Source organism: Brachycentrus maculatus, unplaced genomic scaffold (genome assembly GCF_059751285.1).
Source record: "Brachycentrus maculatus isolate JH-2025_06_01 unplaced genomic scaffold, ASM5975128v1 h1tg000126l, whole genome shotgun sequence".
In the NCBI taxonomy this organism is placed as follows: domain Eukaryota; kingdom Metazoa; phylum Arthropoda; class Insecta; order Trichoptera; family Brachycentridae; genus Brachycentrus; species Brachycentrus maculatus.
In genome coordinates this window covers 371,692-390,715 of record NW_028280879.1, presented here as the reverse complement: position 1 = coordinate 390,715, position 19,024 = coordinate 371,692, and the positions used below count along the sequence as shown (strand labels likewise).

The 19,024-nt window shown below is 31.3% G+C and overlaps 1 protein-coding gene across 3 annotated transcripts in view; it reads right to left on the bottom strand.

Moving 5' to 3' along the window:
* LOC148309360 (neural cell adhesion molecule 2-like) overlaps window positions 1-19,024 on the bottom strand; it is a 100,109-nt gene that overhangs the window by 15,265 nt on the left and 65,820 nt on the right. For all 3 annotated transcript variants that reach the window (XM_088260178.1, XM_088260179.1, XM_088260180.1), the window contains exons 3-8: window positions 8,130-8,256; window positions 6,353-6,564; window positions 5,715-5,828; window positions 4,786-4,989; window positions 3,383-3,534; window positions 114-258 (exon numbers count right to left, since the gene is read on the bottom strand). In XM_088260178.1, the coding sequence (XP_088116304.1) occupies window positions 114-258; window positions 3,383-3,534; window positions 4,786-4,989; window positions 5,715-5,828; window positions 6,353-6,564; window positions 8,130-8,256 (954 nt within the window). The remainder of the gene's footprint in view (window positions 1-113; window positions 259-3,382; window positions 3,535-4,785; window positions 4,990-5,714; window positions 5,829-6,352; window positions 6,565-8,129; window positions 8,257-19,024) is intronic.

The following is a 19,024-nucleotide window of genomic DNA, read 5'->3' as shown; positions in this document are numbered from 1 at the left end:
AGGTTAAAAAAAAACAATTAATATAAGGAATAAAAAAAAATACAACAAAATAAAATAACAAACAATACCAGCATGAGAGAAAACCGAGAGTCGTTTTTTGTTGTTTTACTTACGGTGAATGTCCAATTTCCAACCATCTTCAAGTCCACTATCTGGTATGTGGCTTTGTTCTCCTCGACATGAGAGAAATTTCCCACCATCAGCAATGGTTGGGGAAAACGTCAGCACGCTTATGGTTATGTTTCCATCAGCACTTGACTATAATGTCGAAAATAAAAATCAAATTATTATATTTTAAGTTACTAGATGTAAGTTAGTAAATTTATTAATGAAATACAAAAGGACATCATCCTGAATCAAATTAAAAAAATACAAAAAACTATTTTTTTTCTTCCATTGACTTTATTTCATCACGGGGAAAAGTCGTAATATAAAATTATTATCCAATTATCATCCGCGATTTTTTCCTATTATTTGTATTAATCAAAGTTACATATGTTCTTTAATATCATTTATATCTGGCTACATCGTTCCCCAAAACAGATAATAACGGTAATTTGTATTACATTCAATAAATAACAAACTAACAGCAGGGATAGGCAGAGAGAATAGAAAGCCACACCACTCTATCTTCGCAGACAATCTACGCCTATTCCACATTCATGCATCTCCTCATACATATCTACCGATTATTCCAACTCCCGACCTTACCACTTACAAATATTTCACATACTTGATCATGCCAAGTTTTGTTCGGTCTTTTTCTACTCCTTTATCTAGCTACATTCGATTCATAAATGTGTTTTACTGTTCTTTCTTCGCTGATTCTTTCCGTATGTCCAAACCAACTCAACACATTTCTCAATTTTATCGATAATGCCTTGCATTCGAACATCTTACATTCATAGTTTTGCCACACATTCATATAAGGGATCACATTTCGACTGAATTTAATCTACTTTTATCCTGTTTTTACCAACTCCATGCTTCACTTGCGTACATTAAGGTTGGAACCAGGACTGGTTTAGCATTCGCTGAAAGGATGATTGACTGTGTTCCCAGCATTTATTTATTTATTTAAATTTCATGTAAAGAAAATAAATAAGCACATTGCCGGGCTTATTGCTAAAAAGCAATATCTTCCAACCAACCAAAAACAGATTAGTGATATTGGTCAACACTCTTTCTTCTTATTTACTCTACTTTCAATATCTTTTGCATTCAGCGAAAGTACGTTTTTATGAGGTAAGTGTAAAAATCATGTTAATATAACATTCCAGATTTATAGTAGCTAATAGCTAATTTCAATACACGGTTCACTCTGTTCCCAGTATATAATCTTCTTTCAATTTCTTTTGCATTTATTAAATGTATGTATTTACGAGGTAAGTGTTAAAATCGTGTTAATATAACATTCCAGATTTATAATAGCTAAAAGCTAATTTCAATGCACGGTTCACTCTGTTCCCAGTATTTAATCTTCTTTCAATGTCTTTTGCATTTATTAAATGTATGAATTACGAGGTAAGTGTTAAAATCGTGTTAATATAACATTCCAGATTTATAACAGCTAAAAGCTAATTTCAATGTGCGGTTCACTCTGTTCCCAGTATTGAATCTTCTTTCAATGTCTTTTGCATTTATTAAATGCATGAATTACGAGGTTAGTGTTAAAATCGTGTTAATATAACATTCCAGATTTATAATAGCTAAAAACTAATTTCAATACACGGTTCACTCTGTTCCCAGTATTTAATCTTCTTTCAATGTCTTTTGCATTTATTTAATGTATTTATTATATTTTTGAGGTAAGTGTTAAAATCGTGTTAATATAACATTCCAGATTTATTAATGCTGTTTATGTAAGTAAATATTTACGATACGACGCCTAAAGAACTTTCAACTTCGCGGCAGTAAAACTATAATTGACCTATTGTTCACCAGCCAAACGACGCTCCAGGGACATATATCCTGTGTCGAGTACTTTTGTTTGGCTGTATACCTATCCAAAAAACGAAACCAAACATACCGCTGCCACTGGAGATACACAAAAGGCTGGCGGTATGTATGTATGTTAGCACGAAAATGATCGTTAACGCTTTGTCTTTTATTCTTATGGAATTGTCATTTTTATGTATGTACGTTAAAATAACGTTAAATTCATGTATTCTCACCGATGAAAAAAACCCAATCTTTTACATTTCGTGTTTTAATGTATGTAATATAAAATAGATATAACAGTAAGTTAAGATTAAAGTGTAAATAAGAATGACAATGAGAATGAAATGTTTTCAGCAGGGCAAGGCAGAGAGGATGCTCTTCTCTCCAGGCATACACACATGTAGTCATACATGCCCTCTGATTACGTAGACTTTCGAAACCACCAGATTTTTTGTTCTGATTGATTTGATCGTGCATTTTTTAAATTCTGAAGTCTTTCGGCCGTCCTCGTTCTGTTCCCCGTTCACATTCGCCCAATTAACTTTCGTTGTCTTGTCATTCTCTCACTATCCAATATCCCTACATGTCTATACCACCTTAAAGATCTCTTCTTAATCTTTTCAATTATCCCTAGTTCATATTCGTGTATATATCGACGTGCCCTACGTAAAGTGCTCTAACTACATTTTTGTTAATTTTGAGATATTTGGTGTACGTCATCAACTGACCGTTATTTACAAATATAAATAAACAACAACAAAAAAAATACGCCTAGTTTTCAGGCGTATAAGACGCTATCTACCTCGAATTTTCGAAATGAACTGAACTCCCAAAACGCTAACTACTTAATTTTGACAAAGCATAAAGTTTTAAAACTATATAAAACACTATTTTATCGTGTTTTTAATGTATAATACTAGTTTGAAATTTCAGATGAAACCGTTCATTAATAAAAAAAAATACGTTGAAAATCTTCCAAGCTTTCTCCTGTAACAGATTTGTAGTTAGAGTACTTTACGTAGGGGCCGTCGATATATATGTATATATATATATATATATATATATATATATATATATATATATATATATATATATATATATATATATATATATATATATATATATATATATATATATATATATATTATATATGTATATATATATATATATATATATTTATATATATATATATATATATATATATATATATATATATATATATATATATATATATATATATATATATATATATATATATATATATATATATATATATATATATATATATATATGTACAGATAACAATAAATATTATTTTAATGAAAAAATAAAATTTACTTTGTGTGAATAACTTCTGTGCCAACTATCGTTTAAGTTATAAGTTTTTTTTAATTTCCTGTTGCCGTTTTATACATATATTTTTAATGGAAAAAAATCTTACCGTATCTCGTGAATTTTTCATTGCTACACTTCCCTTCCACCATGTAATAGTCGGGGGTGGTCTTGAACCAACGACCTCGCATTCTAATTCGTAGGTGTTGTCAGCCGATAGGGGTCTATTTTCACCCCTTAGCCTTACCCAGAGCGGCCTCACTGTGAAGATACAAAGCAATTTAAATGACTCCAAATTGAATCATATTTATTATATATATACATATGTATGTATACATACTTACATATGTAAATAAAAATATATTTATGTATTTATATTTAAATATTTTAAAAATTTATTTATAACTGAACGTTTTTTTTCCTATTTTGAAAATCATCTTTTGAGGGATGAAACGATTTCAATTTAATATAATTATTTATTCAGACAACTGAATTTCCGCCCTAGGAATGATACACACATCAATAAATACAAAGCGTCTTAATTTGAGAAGTAGCATCTTTTATATCTGACCATCTTATGGCTTATGACCTAACATTTTCGTAAGCTCTCGGATGCTCAGGCATCTATCATCTTTTACGTTTAAAAGCTATTAATGATTCGCCTCTTAGTATATGTAAGTTATTTTAAATTCAATAAAAGGATATTGATTTTTATCGCAATATTCAAAATGCACATATTTAAGTATGTATGTAAACTAAATATACACACTTTATTTAATTGTAACAAATGGCAAATATGTATGTTTATTTCCGGTCGGGTTTGTATTTACCACTTACTACTTTTCCCATTACAAACCGTGCCGTAATAATATCTCCATGTTCTCCAAACGAGGAAAAGTTTTAATTGTGAAAATTATGTATTGACAAGGTAGTAATTTTAAAATATCATGTAACATTTTAATAAATTCAACCGGAACATTTAGTTCTTTAACACTTGAAAATAAATACACACAATATCAAACGAATTTGTTTCAATTTAAAAATAAAAAAATCTTAACGTTATCTCGGTATAGTATTCAAGAATAGTAGTTTAATCCTATAAGGTATACCTATGTGCGTATTTTTAATAAGGTTTTTCGATGATTAAAGAAAACACTTCGTTTTTTACCACTTGAATTTTATTATAGACTACATGTTTCAGAAGTTAAACTTCCATCATTCAGGTCTGTATAATAACTTAAATATAAAATATAAAATTGTTCTATAAATAAGGAGAGGGGAAAGTAAGGGGAAGGGGTTAGTCAAGTTCTGAAACATGTAGTCTATAATAAAACTCAAGTGGTAAAAAACGAAGTATTTTCTTTAATCATTGTAACATGTCTTACCACAAAGTTAATGCCGAAACAATAAATAAAATAAGGTGTTTCGATGTTTATTAATAAGTAAAATATTTCAATATTTTATGAAGACTTTCCTGGTTGATATAAGTTGAGGTTTCAAATGCAGACTTACAATTCATGTCAAGGGCCACAGAACTGGAAATGGCAGGGCTCAGGTCAGAGTTCTTTGCCTGGCAAGTCAGAACTGCATTCAAGTGGTGCCTTCGAAGGGAATCAATTTTCAGAATGTTTTGGGTTCTTCTTTCAGGGAGCAGGCCATAACTATCATCTAGGAGAGCATTGTCCCGCCACCACGTCACTTTGGGAGGAGGACGTCCTAATTTAAAGACAACGACAATTAAATACAAGATTACAGACAGCTACAACAACTTTTTACATATACAGTCCGGCAAAAAGACCTCTCGCATTTAAAGAGGATGCTATGCAAGTTGTGATGGACATGATTGGGTATCAAACACGATTATAACACTTGGTCCTGAAAACATAATTGAGTGTTCGACCTCGGACCATACCAACGCCGGAAAATATGCGCGTGTGAGAACATCTATCCAGCAATCTCCAAAACGTTCAACACTTAAACAGGCAGTTGTACTGGTATCACCTGGTAGGAGGGCACATATACAATAATAAGAATACTGTACTGAGATCGTCACTTCTTTTTCTGTGTTCTCAATCCTGTATATTGGTCTGCAGTAATAAATGACATCTACTTCAGTCTATTATGCGAAACCCTCTTCAACTCCTCATACGTTGAATACCCCGTATCCTCGTATAAGTCACAAAGATATTTGCGGAGTGAGCGTCCTCTGGCGTTTGTTCCATCGATCGTTCCCTCTATTATCTGGTGCAAGAAACGCTCCTGTCTTAACACGTGACCGACCGTCTCTTTTTCTCTACGGTCTTCATATATACCCTTAAAAATAATGGTTACCCAATAATTAACTAAAACAGACTTAGAAACTCTCTGTGTGAGGATATTCTTCATTGCGTATGAGGTCGTTTTGCCGGATCGTGTATAGTACAATCTGGAAAGTTACTTACCTCCTGTTGCCACGCAGACGATATTAACTGCAGCGCCTTCATTGTAAGGACCAAGGATGTAATGAGGTATGTGAGAACCTTGTTCATCAATTATCGATAATTTTTCGACTGGGACTAAAAAACGAATAAAGACGATTTTATTACGTATGCCTCTACGTGTCCTATAAATAAAACTAAAGAAACTGGTGAAGAAGTTTAACTACAAAGAGTCTAAAGTTAAATTCGTAACTGAACAAAAATTTTCAGCTACACGATTAAAATTATGGTTAAAAATTAGACAAATTCTCTCAGTACTAATAAGATTATGCAAGTCCAAATATGGAGGGCCTTACCAAAAAAATTACATTTCTATAAAAAAATATTTTAAGTAATCAGGAATTCTAGCTTGTAAAATTGTTACGTTTTGGTGTGATTTCATGATTTCATATTGGTTTAACGCAATTGATCATGTTTTGTGCCAACTTTAATTAAGATGTAGATAAAATACAGTAAACTGAACAGATTTGCATTTAAAGGATTTTTTGTGCTATATAGGAAATGTAACTTTTTGGTGAGGACGTCCACAAATCTTAAAGTTTTCCATTTATACTACTATGCTATATTTATATGCATATGCTCAAAGCTATGAAGATTCTTACGTATTACTGTGAGGTTGACCATGTGATTCCGGGTTGGTGACTTTTGAAAGTCTATTCTACACCTGTAGGTTCCGCCGTCAGTGGACTTGGCTTGGTCTATAGTGAGGAGCGCGGTTGGTTTAGTCCCAACTCTGAACGCTCCCCTGCCTCCCAAAGCCTCCTGGTCGGCCCAATGACTACCTTTCGTTATCTTTGAATCTCGAGCGTCATAACTGTTAGGAAAAAGAAGAAAAACTATCACTGAGAAAATAGTGACTGATGATTATAACATTCTTAAAACACAAGAGTTCTCAGGTTCCTTATTAAAGCCGATCAAATTAACGTGTTGTCTAGTTTTTTTAAAAAATTTACCCCATCCACAAAACTTCATTATTTTGTAACATTAAAGTAGATTTTTTAATTTTTTTTTTTTTTTTTGTAATTGGAGATAATCCAGATTTTATGAACAAGTATTTGGACACACTCAAAATGTTGTAAGTAAAGGAGAAAATATTTTTAAAAAATGCAACAATTATAAGGATATAATTGTTCTTTTTTTTTCCTTTTAATGCCTAATAAACCCAATGGCGCGAAGGGTACTGCTGAGTATCAAAGCAGTGTTATCTTTGTCGTCAAAACATGAAGTCAAGATGTTCAGTCCTCCACTGCATTATGATATCAAATACTAGAGTGAAAAAAATACTAATTATTATGTCCCCGCTTGGGATTGTTATCGGGGCCTCCAGCATAGTAGCCGAACGCGCTAACCACTGTATCATAGAGGCGGACACAGTAAGTACAATAATACTCAAACGAAAATCGAATACGAGAAATTAAAAAATCATATTTACGAGTAGGTACGAGTAGGTGAGTGATGTGATGCTGTAAAGATTGAACTGTGGATATATGTAGTTCAAGAAGAAATAACAAAATAGTTGAAACTTTTCTACCACACAGTTTCGGTTTCCGTTCTGGAATACTCAGAATGGGAACAATTTAAGTTTTTGTACTTAAACTTTTGGTTCGACTAAAACAGATCCGCTTACTTCCGTATTATTTTACCGATCCGACTGCATCGCCCCGGAAATGTTTATGACTTCACGTCTGGATTCTTTTCCCTCCCTACTACGCCATCGATCATAGTGTCTTTGGCAGTTCACGCGAGACTCTACAAACGAGACCACTAGAGTCACAGCAGGATGGATGCAGTCCCCGGTGAAACCCAATGGATGAGATAATTAAGATTCCCTTTAAATTTCTGCTTTCTACTGCCTTATACGATTTTTATTCATTATATTACAATATTGTTTTAATAAAAGAAATAACAGTATTCTAAACGTTACAGACTTTAATTTTCCAATAATATTATAAATAACGCAATGTTACAATGTCCGCCTCCGTAGTGTAATGGTCAGCAGGCTCGGCTTTGTTCTGGAGGTCCCGGGTTCGATTCCCAGGGGGGGGATTAAATAAATAAAGGTGTTTTTTTCACTCAAATATTTATTCAATATTACCCTGGACTGGTACCTGAAGTGGAGGGCTGCTCACCTTTCCTTCATGTGTTAACGATCAACATAACACTGCCTTTATATGATGCAGTGCCCTATGCACCATTGGGATGTGGGTAAGGGGGTTTAACATATATGAACCTTATAGGCTTGCAAACTTGGCCTCAATGTTTGGAAGAAAGGTAAAATAAATAAAACAGTATTATATGCGATTCGATATCGATTCCTGCTGAAAAGAGTATTTTTTGCAAACAAAAATGTCTAATTAAGTAAAAAGGATTTCTTTTTACCTGTAAATTGGTGAAAGCCGACCTTCTCTGTACCAAATAACCAGTGACACTCTATCGCCGGGAAGGGTAGTTGTGACGTCACAGGGTAGCTTTGCTGATCCTCCAAGGATCACCTCTGTTGTCGAAGCTGTTAAAAGGGGAAAACATGTTTTCATTGTAATAAAAACGATACAAATCACTCATTCCACTCTCATAAATTAAAATTATTACACCTTGTTACACATAAAGGCCAAATTATGAATTATTTTGAAAATTTTGAAATCCAAAAAAAATAAAATTCTGATAATAATTTATTAAATAATATATAGTTTCAAAATTCTTCATCTTTGCTTTCCATTTTTCCTTTGTTTTCAAACTCCGCCCCTTGACTAACCCCCTCCCCCTAACTTTTCCCTCTCCTTATTTATATAACAATTTTATATTTTAGTTATTATACAGACCTGAATGATGGAAGTTTAACTTCTGAAACATGTAGTCTTTAATACAACTCGAGTGGTATAAAACAAGTGTTTTCTTTCAGTATAAAATAATATAATGAAATACGAAGTTTAACAAAAAGTGATTTTAGTGATAGGATGAAGCATTTATCCCTTTATTTTATCGTTCTTACTCTCTCGGCATCATCATGCAGAATTATTTTTAAAACCTTCAAAAATATAATTTTTATTATTTTAAACTACTTGTAATAAAAAAAAACATTACCGAAAGTCAAGTGATCAATTTGTTAATTGATTATAAATTACAATGTATTTCTACCAGGAAATCGTGATAATAAGAAAACGTTTCGTAATATAAGATTTTTAAATAAAACCCTGAAATAACAGAATCTTTTGATCTTAAAAGATAACAAATCATAATGCGTCACAGAAAAGCTTAATTCCATGGAATTCAACGGAAATTGAGAAAGCTTTCCCTGTTATCGTAAGCAAAGCTCACAACCTTAAAACTTTAAGCTTATGTGAGAAATGAAAACACAGATGTCTCTCTATGTAGAATTTGTGAAAAATTCAAGACTTATTATAACAAAAAATATTGAGGCAACGAATGCTTGAATGTTTTTTTTAGTTCACAGGTTGTTTATTTATTACAATTCTGACAATAAGTGCGAGAATTTTAACGAAATGTTAAGTTTATGGATTGAAACAAGTATAAATTTGGTTAACGTGTTATTTTTTTGAATAAATATTTAATTTTATGTGTTTTATTTGAAAAATATTTAATATATCTTGATAAAGTATATTTCAAAAACATTTTTATAAATGCGTGTTCAATTTTTATTTTAATTAATCTAAACAGGTATGAAAATGTATTTAACACAAGTTACAAAAGTTACAAAACCTTAAAAAATATTGTATGTTAATTTTTAATAATATTTGTAATGAAAAAATTAGTTTTGTATCAAATTTATTTAATACAATCACAAAATACGTAACTCGTTAGCAAAATATGTATTTTATGTTAAAAATCAAAATGGTTTTCAGTAAATTTATTTATTAATTGTAAATCAAACAAAGATTTTTTGAGTTGACTAAGTTGTATTTTATTATTTAAAACCACACAAAAAATAATATTGTGACAATTGTTTCGCCTAGTTTTGGCATTTTCAAACGAATGTCCATCCAACGAAAATGCCATAACTAGGGGAAACAATTGTCACTATACTAATTTTTATGTGTTTTAAAAAAAAAATTAAATACAGCTTAGTAGGCTTAAAAAAATCTGTGTTTGATTAAACAATTAATACCTAAATTAAAATGAAGTTCTACAAATTAAACGCCAAATCGATTAATTCAAATAAATTGTTTAATTTCTATGTAATACGATCCAAATTAATTTACCGTTATGAAATATGTCGGGTTGTGGTCTCGTGGTTAGTGTCGCGGACTCTTGAGTCAGAGTTTCTGGGTTCGATCCCACTCTACCACAATTTGATACCTACATATTTCGAATATTGAGACACTAAAGGACAAAGAAATAGTATAAAATTGAAGTTTTTTTGTAAATAATAAAAATAAAACACAAATATTAATCTTTAAAAAAATATATATTGTAATAATAATTTCATTAAAAAGACTTTTGCCCATAAATGCAAGAGCAACATTGCAGCATATCCTTCTACTTCAAAATATAATTTTTAAAGCTTTTGCAGGAAATAACGCATCCTTTTTACAATATGAAAGTTATCAAAGTTAGGGGAGAGCAAAGCAAACTTAAAAGGTAAGAGATAGCACTCACGGATACTGTAAATTAAGTTATTGGGTCCTTTAACAAAATTATATGCTGCAGATAAAATCTTATACTTGAAAATGTCATATATTTTTAAAACTACTCGTACCCAGCATCGCGTTGCTGCATCTCAGTCTGGTTAAATAGAAAAGAAAGAAAATAGGAAACTTATTATTTTAAATGTGTTATTTTTTATAATAAATCAAAGAAAATATTGAAATTCAATGAAACAATACAATTAAAAACAACGAAAATGCTAATTGACAGAACCTATCAAGAAGCACGCTTTCCGGCATGTGAATTTTTTTAGTATGACGTGCGTTGCAGAAACGCTCTTTTTTTTTTAAATAAAACATATTTTTACTTATGACAGATTAAAACATCTCCCTTAAACGCATATCGTAGTCGTACAGGAGAAAGTGACCAACTGACAAAACGTAAAATGTTCAGGAGGGCCATTTAAACGTTTTTACACTTTTGTTATCAATTAAAAACAAAGAAATAATGTATTCACGATTGTGATTATTTTTGTGTGAAAAGAAATGTTTACCAATATTGAAATGAGTAAAAAATATTTTTGAAAATTTACATCCTAAAGTTTTTAAAATTACTTCAAGCAGTTGGTCACTTTTTTCTGGCAAAAATTTAGGAAAAAATGCAGATAGTCACTTTTGATTCTTAGAATGAGAACGGAAACGTTAGTTACAGATACAAAAGTTTAATTCAAAGCATTTTATTTTATTAATTTAAATTAAGAAAGAAACTTTTTTTTGGAAAATAAACTAGCTGGTAACATAACATTAAATTACACAACTTTTTAAAAATAAATATACAAAAAGTAAAGAAGTATTATTCTGACTCAGATTCAGAATCTAAGTTTGGTACTGGTGCTCTGTCCTCCAGCCCGGGTTCGATTCCCAGGGGGGGTTGAAAATAAATATTAGTGATTTTACACTGTAATATTTATTTCATATTACCCTGGACTGGTCCCTGAAGCGCAGGAGTGATCATCCTGCCTTCATGTAAGTAACGATCAAGATAACATTGCATCAATACGATGCAGTGCCCTATGCACCATTAGTTGCGGATAAGGGTCAGAAGAAGATTTGAGATCTAACATATCGTCAAATCTTAATTCATGTACATTATATGGATCACTCTTTCTTGATTTTTACATATTTTCATCAATAATTTACCTCTACTGGCCATTTGACTTTGAATTTAGTCACTTTGTTTCTCTAGAAACATTTAAATGTCAAATGTTTCATACAGAACTATAAATAACTTCATGGCGTTGAAAATTGTTACAACAGGCAATAATGTCCAAGTGTCACTTGGTCACTTTTGCTTGTAAAGAAAATGAACATCAATGCAGTTAGTCATTTTTAACAAGTCAAAATATTATACTTCCAAGTTAAAAATCGCTCTGGGATTTTTTTTCATGGCAGTATTAAGCTAGTAAGATGTCAAATAGTTAATAATCACGTTTTTGTAAAAACTGCAGTTGGTCACTTTCTCCTGTATGACTAAGATATTTGTATTGAACTTTGTGTCAAAATTTGAAACAACTGGTTAGAAAAAAACGTATAATGATTCGTTTGTTCAAAAACTAAGAAGGTATTGAAGAAATGAACAATTTCGCACACACACATACACACTCAAAATAGTAAGAGAATATTATTAGATTATATTTCGAATAGAAATAAATCGCTAGAATTTGTGGCGGTCAATCACTTAAGATATGTACTTTGTGTATTTTATATATTTCTGGTTCTCAGGTATGTAGATATTGAATAAAATATAAACCCCGTCTGTTTAGACAGTCTGGTTCCGTGTTTATCAGTCTGCTATGAGGATTTCAACATTAAAACATAAAAACACATTTCTAACACGAAGTACATCATTCGCATGTGATGTAGAATACAACTAAACTAACTAAATGTAGTAAATTGCGAGTTCAGTAGTTTAAACTGGGGTTATGGGATTAACCTTCATTGTACAACGAGGATTTGGAAGAGGGTGTCTACAAATCCAGCATTAAACAGGGTCGACGAATCTTTTGAGCTATTTGGAAAATAATGTTTAATATAGGGAAATAACGTTTTACAAAGGAGTTGAAATAATCGACGGGTATGTATGAGGAGATTCATGAATGTTTGCAAAGACAGACAGTATTCCCTCTACCTATCCCTTCGGGGAAGCAGCGTGATGGTTAGTTAGTTAGTTACGTTTTTTTATAAGTTTTGTTTATACATATGTACATATATCAGTATTTGAATGATAGAATAAATCATTGGTTATTTAAAATATAATTCAGGAGAATAGAAAAATGTTTCAGAAATACTCTAAAATCTATATCCATATACACGCATATCGGAAGTCATTTTCCTCCGAAGTGGGCAAATAGATGTGATATTTTTAAACAATTTATTTAAAAATATTCATAAATTAGATTTTTTTCTAAACTTGGCTTAATCACGTGGTTGAAATAATTGATCATACCAAGTTTTTCTCGGCCTTCTGCTTCTATTAAGAATACACTCATCGCATGTTTTACTATTATTTTTTCACTCGTGCCCAACCCATCTCCACACACCCTTCTTAATTTATCCATAATGCTTAAATCAACCTTATCTTAGATTTAATTACTGTAGCATCAGACATCTAAATACATATAAACGTGCATTCACGGTCATAGAAATGTTTTTTATTTGGGTTAGAACGTATTACTGAAGTTTTGGGATATCATTACATATAGGGACCGTTCTCATTGCAGAAGGAAATAAAAGGCATTTTAACCAAAAATGATGTTTAATTATGAGGGAAAATTGGGCGCAGCTTTATTTGTGTGTAAAGACATTGGGACCATTACAAAAAATTAAGCAATCATATCTTTGATGTCAAATATGTAATTCAAATACAGAAGAAGGTATACATATTCGTAAGTACACACTCGTATGCGAACACGTATGTGTTAGTATTTAATTTGCGCTGTCGGAGGCATGATTTGTAGAGGCTTGTGACTTTTTTATGAAACGCTTATTTTTCCTCTTTTCTCTGCCTTTATTTCATTGTTGATTTTATTGAAACTACACTATATCATTCTTTCATTCAACATAAGATTTACGACAGTTATTTTACAGTGAAAAGGAACTGAGTATAGATTGTTTCGCAAACACACTATTTGACAATTGAAACATCAGGATGAAACTAGAACGAAGATAAAAACTTATATTTAAGAAAATGATAAATGTTTTTAATAACTATTTGATGTAGTTGAAAAGGTCTTGAAATGTGTCTTTGAGAGTTTTTCTTTTCAGAAATGATAAAAACTTGATATTTTGAATTGAAGAGAAGAAGAAAAAAACGGAATGGTGTTAACGCTTATGAAAACGTTTCATTAATTATTCAAGAGAGGAAAACATATATTTAGCAAGGAGAACGTACAACAGTTTCGTAAATTTTCAAGTGCATTTTTTTTATTATATTGGAGCTGAATTTGAATATTGAAGTGAAATCAAATAATTTTAAAACCTAACTGCCATTGTTGGGATTGTGTTTTTTGATGATTTAGAAATTCAAGATTTTAACCACCTATCAGACATTGGATTTTCACCCTACGGATGATGCATCAATATTAAAGATGTCTTAGCTTGAGATAAAATACATCGTTTATACATCAAAGACGATGGAAGTCTGAGAATCTTATTAACAAACGGTTCAATAATGGGTAAGACGATGAACTTATTGAATTAACTTTTTTTTTCCAAAAATGTTAGTAATGTTAGTATACCGTATAACCACTTTTTACTAACTGGGATTTTTACAATCGTCGTTACGGTGCGCCTCGAAACCGTTAAACAAAAATCTAGGTGATAATAATAATAATAATAATAAAATTGGATAACTTATATAGCGCCATTTTCGTAAAAAAATACCTCAAGGGCGCTTCACGGTGAATGAATTGGGGAAAATATTATGGTGGAAATGATTTAGAAAACAAATGTGTTTTTAGTCTTTTTCTAAAGATCATCTCACTCTCACTATTTCTAACCATTGGTGGAAGAGCATTCCACGCCGTCGGTCCTGCAACAGCAAAGGCACGCTCGCCAAATTTAGTGCGTTGCTTGCGAGCTGGTAAGATAACTTTGTCCATTGCAGATGTTGTAGCCGATCGAAGCGTGAGACGTCTATCAACCAATTCATCTGGAATACACAGCTCCTTAAGATACTCTGGAGCCATATTGTGTATTGATTTATACATGAGGTGAGTTGTTATTTACTTGTGCTAACATTACTGAGATTTTTGTAAAAAAAAGATAATGTAAAGACAAAGTAAATGCTCTTAACATATTTAAAAAATATATATTACTGAACTTATATTAGTTGATAATGCCTTCAGGTAAAGGGCACTTACATTGAAAACGCCATCAAATTTAGATACCTTGGCAGTATGGTGACACAGACTCTTGACCTAGATACTGAAGTAAAATGGAGATTTGAAGCGGCTCGAGTTGCATTTAATAAAATGAGAGTGCTCTTCTTAACCTTACACTTGGACAGTCTCATAAAATGCTATGTGTGGTCCGTACTGCTATATGGCTCGACCTGGACCCTGAAGGTGAATACGATAAATCGGATTGAAGCGTTTGAAATGTGGCTTCATCGCAAGATGCTTCGTATTCCCTGGGTGGACAGGGTCACAAATAAAGAAGTACTCAGAAGCGCTGGATCACACAGACAACTCTTGTCACGTATTTGAGAAATCGTGCAGATAAATGCCACATTATACAAATCATCATAATAGGAAAGATATAAGGACTGTGAGGAGCTGGCAGAAAAGAGATGCAGTCGCTTAGCAACATTCGCGACTGGACCGGGATGACAGGAGTGGATGATTGGTTCCAGACGGCGCAGGATCGTAAAGCCTTTGCCAAAGTGATCGCCAACGTTGCGGGAGCCTAACGAAAACCTATTTTCTCAATACAAAAACGACGTTTTAAAAAAAATCAACTGAGTAAAATATAACCTGAGTTTAAAGAAAATTAAGATGCGATTAAACGTATGTTGGGCCTTAACATTATACATGTTATTCATGAGGAATATTTGTATTAGTTTTCACTGTACGAGTATTGTTTGAGTATTTTTGACTGTTAATTAAGGGTTTACGTCACACCCCTTACTCGATAATCCTTAAATTATCATCATTCGCTATTCGCTAAGCTTTAGTTGTTCATTAATAGTATAAATACGGGTATCAATAAGTAGGAGCAGAACTTAAATCATCGATATCGCTAAAAGCGCCTTGCGTTCTGCTGAGTTATTTATCGAAGTTTGCTTCCATATACTAACCTCCTAGGGTGGCGATGCGATAGTGGGGAAGAGAGTTATCGTCGTTAGTGTTTTGGAACAGAACTAAGACAGTGGTATATTATATATAGTTTAATCCATTGATGGCTATGCAAACAGGTGAAATAGTAGTAAAAGTTGTCGAGTTTCGCCGTGTTATCAAACAATGAAATATGAGAGTGTATTCACCTTCGAACTGCACTTACAATACGCCTGGGGCTTTTGTACAAATCCGGATCATTTATCTAATTTTCCAATTATCGCCATACATTGCATATGAACTGTTTAAACTAGTTTTATTTTGTTCATTTAGGTAAAATATATTTTATGCTTGATTACAACAGTGGGATACTAGAAACAATTCATACCATCAGAAAGTGGATTATTCAATATTATAAGTACCTCAACTCGAGATAAATTTCTTTCGTATGTAAATATAATATATGTATTTATTGTAACTGCAGAGAGTTGGTAGAATTCCATATTGAATTGTTGGGTAATATATCCAAAATTAAACAAGGGTTTTGTTGGATTGAATTCTACATTTATTTATGTATATCTCAATACGTGACGCGTTTCGTCTTCTTAGGACATTATCAAACACTAAGATATACAAAAACATATGTAGAATTCAATCCAACGAAACCCTTGTTTTCTTTGGATATATTACCCAACAAGTAAATATATGTTATAGATACCTATAATATACCAATAACAATCTTACTGTTTCAGAGCAGGCTTTGAGATGATGACTTAAACTTATTAATCACATATTGTATTTACATAATATTTCACAAGTTATTATGAATTAAATTACACTTATATGATAAAGTTTATCTAGTATGGAAGATCTCGTACAAGGAATACATTTTGAATATATCGTTATGGCCCAACATACGTTAGATAGTAACTTAATTTTCTTTAAACCCAGGTAACATTTGACGTAATTGTTTTTTTTTTCTTAAACACCGTTTTTGAAAAGAAAAGAGCTATTGAAAGGTAAGGAGTAAAAAAAATATATGTATTTATTTTTTTAATATGTATTTAAAAAAATAAACTAATTAAAAATAAGTATATATATTATAAAATTGGGCGTGATGTGACGACCGGCTTTTAGCGCAGCTGATCGTTTAATGAATTCTATTGTATTATTGCGAAAAATAACATTTTTAACCAAAATATGGAAATATTATGGTTAAATATAATATAAAAAAAATCCTCCTTATTTTTATCTTTTAAAATGTTGATTGTCTGCTTAGTAATATTTATTATTGTATTATTTATTGCAGTGAGTTAACATTATTGCAAAACAATGATTTATTATTCAATCAAATACAATAGAAATTGGTACATATGAACTTAAGAATTAAAGTACTTCTTTTTGTTCAAAGTTACTAAAAAAATACTTATATCATACAAAAAAATATTTATTTCTAATATTTATTTAAATATTTATTTAGCTCCCTAGGCCACAATGTCTGGCCCGGCGCAGGTATAACTTTCATCACTGATTTCTCTATCACCCAAGTACATTATACCAAAAAATATTTCATATAAATACAGTTAATTTTAATTAACATGGTCATACGAATTGCCACAAAGAGTGTCCCAAAATTATGGAACCAAAATATTTATTTTGATTGTAGAAAAACGTCGCATCTTTTTGATCGGAGTAGCTGATCAGTTATGAGAAAAAATAGCCAGAGTGGAAAGGGTTAAAAAACAAAAAAAACATGGAAACAAACAGACAAAATCATTTTTATATCAGATAAATAACGTTAATTTTTTTAAATATAAATATTCAAATGTGTGAAAATGCATTACAAGTATGTGGTTCCGAGAATTCGAGTATACGTTAAACTTTGGCTTTTGACCTGATATACTGAAATTTACATAATTATATTGTCATAAGCCAGTAATGGTGTAATAGAAGCGTGCATGTCCCGCCAAATCCAGACGCAATCAATTTTGATGGCAGATCATTCAAAATGTTACAAATATTTTTGAAAATTAACATATAGTAACGATTGATTTGCCGAACAGAAAGCCATAGAAAACTACTTATAGCTCAACACTCTTCTTATAATTCATAGTTCACTTTGTGTAATACAACTTTAATAAACAATAATTCGTGACTACTGGTTTAGGAATACTCATTTCATCATCGGGTCATGAAAATAAAATTATTACAGTCTGACATAAGTACAAAAATAAAATTTTGAATGAGAGAAAGAAGATAAATGATTCGCAATTGGAATATTTTTAGAAGTAGGCTTGAAGTCTAATTTAGTTAGTTATTTATTGTGGGTAAGTCTATATGGATTGCTTTACTTACTTCTGATTTTTCTAGATTATCTGAACGGAGGCCAGTTTTATTTACATGTACAATTAAAGAATATCAAAATATAAAAATGCATAAGTTATGTTAAAATGATGGGAAAGTTCTTGAAATACCGATGTGGAATATTTTAAATTCTTATTTCTTAAACAATTCAGGTCATATGTTGAGCATATACGAAGCATACATAAGAACTATCTACCAAAATCTAGAATGTGTGTCTTAATACAGTAATTTTTTTTTTGAAAATAACATGTCCGTTCTGGAAAATCTTCAAATAAACTTAAAGTCTTCCAACTACTACTATGTACTGATACTACTATCACGCCGTTTCCTCTCAGGGGTAGGCAGTAAGGATGGAACGCCACACTCTTCTGTCTTGACATACACTCCTCACCTTATTCACATCCATACATCTAGTCACACATGCCCTCCGATTACGCAGACTTTTGACACCACAAGATTTTAGGTTCTGATTGATCTGATCGTGCCAAGTCTTTTTCGGCCATCTTCGTTCTATTTTCCTGCTCACATTTGCCACACATATTTTCATAGTCATTTTCTCTACATGTCCATACTACCTTATAGAACTCTTCCTTATCTTTTCAATTATTCCTCGTTCAGCCTTACATTCCTAATCTTCGTTTTTAATTCTGTCATACACGATTTTTGACACATTCGTCTGAGAGAGCGCAATTCAACAAGTCTTTCAATATCTAGAAATATTTTCAAAGCATCGTCAATATTTAAAACAGTAACAGTTTTTTATTTATAGAAAGTGGTAACAGGTTTTTCCTAATTTTTGTTTTTATTTTAAATAATAAACCTTAATTTATCGTGAAACCATTAACAATACTCTATGAAACAGTAACAGTTCTATGATTTTATGAAATGGAAAATGTTTTTTTTTAAAATTAAGATGAAAATATAAAAATAATAAAACTCAATTTATTGTGAAAACACCAAGAATACTCATAAAAGT